Below are 6,787 nucleotides of genomic sequence, written 5' to 3' on the forward strand. Positions count from 1 at the left end.
TTAATCCAGCTCCAGTAGGCGGACCCTTGGACCACAGGTGTCAAAGTTGCAGCTCTCCAGATGTTATGGACTATAGTTCCCATCATCCCACACCACCAGTGCTGGCAGGGGGATGATGGAACTGTGAACCCATAACATCTGAAGGCTTATTTTAACCCTGAACTATGAAACTTTCACCCACATTGAATTTCATAACCAAAACACGATCTTCTGTACTACATGTGCAACAGAACTAAACACTACAGGGAAAGGCAAGGACATAATGAAGTCGGAATGTCACTCCAGACATGCTGGTTGTAAACCAAAGACTGAAGCACAGTGTATGTAATTTTAATCAAGGAGTAAAGGGAAGCAGATCTGGTCCTGAATTGTAAGGGCAGTCAGGTAGAGAGAGAAGAGTCAAAGCAGAGAGATGCTAGGACGTATCACGGACAGGACACCTTCATGCCAATGCGATTTTTGGCTGTATCAATAGGAGTATAGTGTCAAGATCGAGGGATGTAATTGTACCTCCCTATTCTGCATTGGTTTTGAACCCTCACTATAGATATTGCTTTTGGTTCTAGGCACTGCAATTTAAGAGAAGGGATATTGACAAGCTGGAAGAGCCTTGGGAGGCAGCCAAAGATGGTAAAGGTCTAATTCATGTCCTGCAGGAAAGGGCTTAGGGAGCTGGGGATGTTTAATCTGGTGAAGAGAAGGTTAAGAGGTGACTATGATAGCCCTGTTTAGATATCACAGAGGATGTCATATTTAAGGAGGGAGGAAATGGATTTTGTTCTCTGCAGCTCCAGGACTAGGATCAGGAGGAATGGAGTTCAAGGTGAAGGAAAAGAGATTCCACTAAACTTATCAGGAAAAACTCCCACAGAGGAGAATCAGGAGGCTGTTGGACGATGGAATGCTACTATCTAGAGTGTGATGGAGTCTCCTTCTTTGGATGTTGCATTTTAAAGAGAGGCTTGAAGTAGCTACCATCTGTCAGAGTGCTTTGCAGTTATGCGTTCCACCATTGCAAGGGGTTGGACTTGGTATTACCAGGGTCTCACCAGCTCTATGATTCTATACAAGTCTCAATTATAGCATTTTGCTAAACTGTTGTTGATTTGCTTACTGAACACCCACTGGCTTACACATCTAGCTCTTTGCTTTCTTACAGGGATCTGCATCAGCACTCTCTGGTCCCCTGACCCACCAAACCTGGCAAACCCTTCAAAATCCCAAACCATCTATGTGATTGCTAACTGTACAATTCACAGGCCCTTCTAGAACTAACAGTGCAGAGTCACTCCAGTCTAAGTTCGCTTAAATAGATGGGCTTAAACTGAAATGACTTTCTCAGGCACTGTAAGTTGCCTTTCAAGCCCCTGTAGTTGTGTTAATAAACTTGAAAGTAAAATGACTAAGAAACTAGAAAGAAGAGTGTCCAACTTTACTTTTAAAACAAAGTTGTCGGCTTTGATTTCTCACAACCAACTTTCATTTTTCACCTCTGAGGACAGCAGCTTCAGAGGAAGAGCTGCAGAGTGGTGAGACAAGTTGATAATCAGCCTGGTTTAGACCTCTGAACCACAACACACATGACATTGACAAGGCCCTCACAGCCCGTCCAATCCAAAGTGGCCAGGCAGAAGCCAGACCCACTTACCTTCTTTTTCAATAATGGAAATAACACACACAAACAAACAGAAGAGTCGGAACGCCAGCCTTTTCTTACCTGGCTGAAAGTTCTGGATATTTATCCAGTTTGAGAGGCTGAGGCAGTGTGATTATAGGCTGTTAGAATAAGTCGCTCCTGATTCCGCTGGTTGTTGCCCGTTGGAATTCTCGGCAGGTTCTGCGCCGCAGTGGCGGCACCCGCCCTTAGGCCAGTGGAGTGTGCCAGGCATGGGAGAGGGACTCCCGCCAGGATTAGGAGCTACGTTGGGCAGCCCAGTTTGCATAGTTTGCCCAATGATCATATTACCCCCTGTAGTACTGGGCTGGCCCCCAGCAGCCAGAGTCTGCTGTTGAGTTACTGCTTGCACAATAGTTTTGGGAGATTCCGATTTGATGACCTGCGTGGCAGGTGCAGCCGGCACACCAGAACCAGTGGCTGTTACAAGAGACGTCTGGAAGCAGCAATTCTGGTGTGGCTGCAGCAGGAAAAGCTTCCAGCTAATGGTTAGATTGATCCCTGAAATATTGCTCCACGTTTCTGGGTGGCGGCAGCCACCGAGGGTCCCGCTGTATGAATGGGTGGCCTCACCAACGCTACAGTCGGGCCCCCGGTCCCGATGCTCGGGGGCTGTTGCGAGGAGATCACCGTAGGGGAGGGCGAAGGCAGGCGGCACCCCTGATCTGAAGAAGTCTGGATGGCGTGTTAGGAGACCAAGAGGGCAGAGCAGGCGTTAAGTGTTTACCTTCCCCGTTCCCACAGGTCGTTGTTAACAGAGGGGCGACAGCGGGGATGACAGTAGGGTTAGCCGTCACAGGGGTGGCTGAGAAAGAAGCACTCCCCGAATGGTGAGAGTTCATCACCACGTTACTCCCGTTCAGAGTCTGCACGGCCGTGGTCCCAATTTTCCCATTCCTCGTCGACAGAGCTGTTGCCATGGTGCTGATGACCACTGATTTGCCCTGGCTGAGGGTCCCTGGGGCAACAGCAGCCTCAGATCCGCTTTGGACTCCGGCAGCAGCACTGACGCTGGTGGTGGTGGCCCCGTCCAGACTGGGGCCCTGGGACCGGGTGTTATGATTGATAACACTCCCTTGCACGGCCCAGCTCCTGCAAAGAAGAAGGAGGGAGGTTAAATGGAAAAAACGTCATCTATATGGCTGGGGGGGGGCTACGCAGCCAAAGAGACACATGTCTCATGCCTTGCACCCATAGCATTTCTGAAGCAGCGGTAGGCGTGAGGAGGTTAGAGAGCACCGTTAATATCTAATCACAGTGAGGGCCGGGTTTGATTCCCAATCTGCCGCCCACAGGCTATGGAGGCTTATCTGGGGAATTCAGATTAGCCTGTGCACTCCCACACACATGCCAGCTGGGTGACCAACAGGGCTGGTCACGGCTTCTCAGAGCTCTCTCAGCCCCACCCTACCTCACAGGGGTGTTTGTTGTGAGGGGGAAGGGCAAGGGAGATTATGAGCCCCTTTGGAGTCTCCTGCAGGAGAGAAAAGGGTGGGGTATAAGTCCAAACTCTTTGCTTCTTCTTCTAAGGTAGAAGCAAGATATGGAAAAGAGCATATCATAATCCATTGCAGAAATTAAGTTCACCTCATTGTCTCTCCTGCCGCCAATTTCCAGCAGCATTACACTAAATAGCCAATCAGAACCTCCTGTAATTTTTTTAAAGAGGCCCACACATAAGGCCTGAAATGAGCTCTGAAGGAGAGTTCTTTCCCTCCCCCTTTGGATACTATAGCACCGAGTGTCAAACCATCCTACTGCAGCTGCATGGGGGGGGGGGGGGGGAGAAAAGAAAAGCTGAGAGTGGGAGGCAGACAGAGAAAAGTACATAGGGGGGATCCCACAGCTTCTAACCCCCTCTGCTTGTCACACACACAGGGATCTGCAACAGCAAAACCAAGTGGCTACATGTTCCCTGACTGAACAAGACCTGTCACACAGATGATTCCGTAGAAGAGGTCGCATAGAAGCATTCAAAGACTTCACCCTCCTTCCAGAAAATACACAGACACATTAAGCCCCGATGTTCTGATTGCTGCTTCTACAGTCAAAGAACGAAAGATATTAAGGACGGATATCTTAAATTTATGCACCCAGAAAAGCCAGGGTCCTTAACAAGATCTGGCATTATGACTTCCTCCACCACCTCTCACTCTCCAGGCCCGGCATTCAGAAAACACAAGCAAGGAGGACTGTAATCAGATAGACAGTGTCACACAAATCACAGCTAGGGGAGGGGTCTGCTTCCTCTGAGAGCCCCCTTTACTAACCGAGTGTCATGACAGGAAACAACATCCGAGTAACGTTTCACAGGGCCCAGAAAGCGAGGGAAAAAACACACAGAGAAGAGAAGGAGCACCAATCGTATCAGGGGGTAAAGAAAATTACTGTTCTTTCTCTCCCTTTCAAAATGCCCCTGACGGGTGAAATGAGAGACAGGATGGAAAGTTGTGATCCCCTCCAGAGCCCACCTCTTGTAGTAAAGAGGGAAAACATTCACAGCCGGAATGTCATCTCTCCCAACCCCACATGCCAAAGGGGCTGAGCTCAGATTCTCTGCAAAACCAGACCCTGGCATATTGTTTGAGGAGGAAAAAAAGGAAAGGGGGAAAAAGATTGGGGCACGGCCATTAGAATAAGCCGAACATTCAAGCATTTGCAATGTGATATAATAAAAGGGGGTTCCTGACCCATGAATTGCCCCCCATCACTTCCTCTTCTCAGGGGAAGCGTGTGTCACGATTAATAACACTCCCCTCCCTCCGCACTTCAGCAACAGAGAGCAGGGAAAGCAAAGAAGGATGCAGACAGCTCCAGAAAAGCATCATGTGCAGGGAGAGCGATGGGCTCTTCTCCTGTAAACAACAGAAATTTCCTATTTCGATGTGGGGGGGGGGGAGAGAATGAGAGGGTGGCGGGAGAAGCCACTGAAGATTCTCTCCTTCCTGATGTAGCAAAACACTCCAGGCTCTCAGAAGACTGGGAATGACACGACCAAAGGCAAAACATTGAGAGCCCAAGGGAGAGGGGGTTGCAAAGCATCAGGAGGGAAAGACAACCCCCCCTCCCCAATAATTCCAACAAAAACCCGTTTGCACTCCTGATGTAGTGGAGGGGGCCCCCCAAAATAGGGTCTTGCAAGGGGTTGGCATGATGTGCAGGCCTCTTGCCTTCCCCCACTTCGTGTCACCCCCCCCCCCACTCCAAAACAACAAGAAGGAAAGGAAAAGATGTGGGGGAAGAAAACAGAGAGGGGGGAGGGAGGGAAAGAGAGAGATCCAGGAGGGGAAAGGCAATCATGGCTTAAGAAAGGGGGGAGGCAGGCAGGCGGGGGGAGGGAGGGAGGGAGAGGCCCCCCGCTCCCCTCCCCCCCCCCCGCTGCGCCCAGGTTACCTGGCTTGGTGATCTCGGGGCCCGCCAGCCCCATCTTGGCGGGGGGGTTGCCGGTGGTGGTGGTGCCGCCGCCGGGGCTCTCTGTTTGGACATTAGCATTGCCTCCTGCTCCTCCTCCTCCTCCACCTCCTCCAGGGCTCGGGCTCGGGCTGCTGCTGCTGCTGCCGCCGCCGCCGCTGCTGCCAACATGGTTCCCCAACAGCGCGCCCGCGGCCCTGAGGGGCTCCTGCGCCTTGTGGTGCTGGCGGTGGTGGCCCGAGGCGGCCAGCTGGGACTCCAGGGAGCCGACCAGGTCGCTCACCACCTTCTCGTCCACCTCGGCGTTCAGGAAGACCTCGTCCAGCAGATCCGAGCCCGCCGCCATCTTTTTTTTGAGGGTTCCTGTGAGCGCCCCCCCCCCCTCTCGCCCCTCCTCCGCCTCCTCCCTCCGCCCTCCTCCCTCACTCACTCGTTTTACACATACGCCGAAGCGCCCCTCCCGGCTCAGTCGCCCCGACTGGGCATGCGCACAGGTCGCGCGCGGCCGGGAAAAAACGAGAGCGGGGGGGGGGAGCCGAGCATCACATCAGGGATTCCGTCGGCCGCTGATTGGCCGCGCGGCTGGCTATAAAAGCTCGGCAAATGGCTGCGAGCGCTTAGTGAGGGAACGGGCGGCGGCGGGGCTGCGGCCTAGCAGGGGAGGACGCGGGGAGGCTCCTGAGGGAGGCTCAGTCGCGTTCGGACAGGCGGCGGGGAAGGGGGTCGAGTGGGCGGCCAAAAGCGCGGGTCGCGAGGACGCCTCAGACGACGACAGCCGCAGTAGTCCTTTGTCTGGCGGAGCCCAAAATGGCTGCACGCTCGGCGGCGGCTGTCGCTACTCTGCGCTGCCTTCCCCGCGCGTCTGAAGGGCGCCCCGCACCTGTGCCAGTGGCTGTAACTGATACGGGAGGGGGCGAGGATGAGGGCGGCTGAGGGGAAAAAGAGGCGGGCGAGGCGCGGAGGAGGCAGGCCGGGCGCCCAAGCTGAGCAGCCGCGGCCAAGATTTGCGGCGGCGGCGGCGGGCGGCTCAACACCGGCCACGGCGGCGGCTGAGGGAGCCGCCTCGGCCTCATCGCGGGGCTCAGCCCGCCTCTTCAGCTCCCGCAACCCCCTCGCCCTTGCAAAGAAAGCGCCGAGCCGCTCGGCCTTATATAGCGGCCTGACATACCCGCCTCTTTTCTCTGCCCCCCACGGGCCGAGAAAACAATATACAATAAACGGGGAGGGGAGGGGAAAAAAACAGCCCTAGACATCATATGTAGAGTTCAGCGTGGAGGGCAGAAAAAAGAAGCGTCCTATTCCAGAATCTCAAAAACTGTTAAAAATCATTGCAATCTACTATGAGGGGTTTCTTAGTAGTGAATGCCAGTAACTTTCATCCCTAGATATCATATGTTCAGTTCAGCGTGGAGGGCAGAAAAAAAGATGCTTCCTATTCCAGAATCTCAAAAACTGTTAAAAATCATTGCAATCTACTATGAGGGATTTCTTGACAGTGAATGCCAGTAACTTTCATCCCTAGAGATCATATGTAGAGTTCAGCGTGGAGGGCAGAAAAAAAGATGCTTCCTATTCCAGAATCTCAAAAACTGGTAAAAAATCATTGCAATCTACTATGAGGGATTTCTTGATAGTGAATGCCAGTAACTTTCATCTCTAGATATCATATGTAGAGTTCAGCGTGGAGGGCAGAAAAAAAGA

The 6,787-nt window shown here is 52.7% G+C and overlaps 1 protein-coding gene across 1 annotated transcript; it reads right to left on the reverse strand.

The window, feature by feature from the left end:
• Window positions 1-1,792: 1,792 nt before the first annotated feature.
• Window positions 1,793-5,432, reverse strand: LOC125433407 (transcription initiation factor TFIID subunit 4-like). Its single transcript, XM_048497910.1, has 2 exons — window positions 5,069-5,432; window positions 1,793-2,767 (listed from the first exon to the last, which is right to left on the reverse strand). Exons 1-2 carry the CDS (start codon window positions 5,430-5,432, stop codon window positions 2,535-2,537), a joined length of 597 nt encoding a protein of 198 aa, XP_048353867.1. The 3' UTR covers window positions 1,793-2,534.
• Between the last annotated feature and the right edge of the window lie 1,355 nt (window positions 5,433-6,787).

The sequence above is a fragment of the Sphaerodactylus townsendi genome, linkage group LG05 (assembly GCF_021028975.2).
Source record: "Sphaerodactylus townsendi isolate TG3544 linkage group LG05, MPM_Stown_v2.3, whole genome shotgun sequence".
NCBI lineage: Eukaryota > Metazoa > Chordata > Lepidosauria > Squamata > Sphaerodactylidae > Sphaerodactylus > Sphaerodactylus townsendi.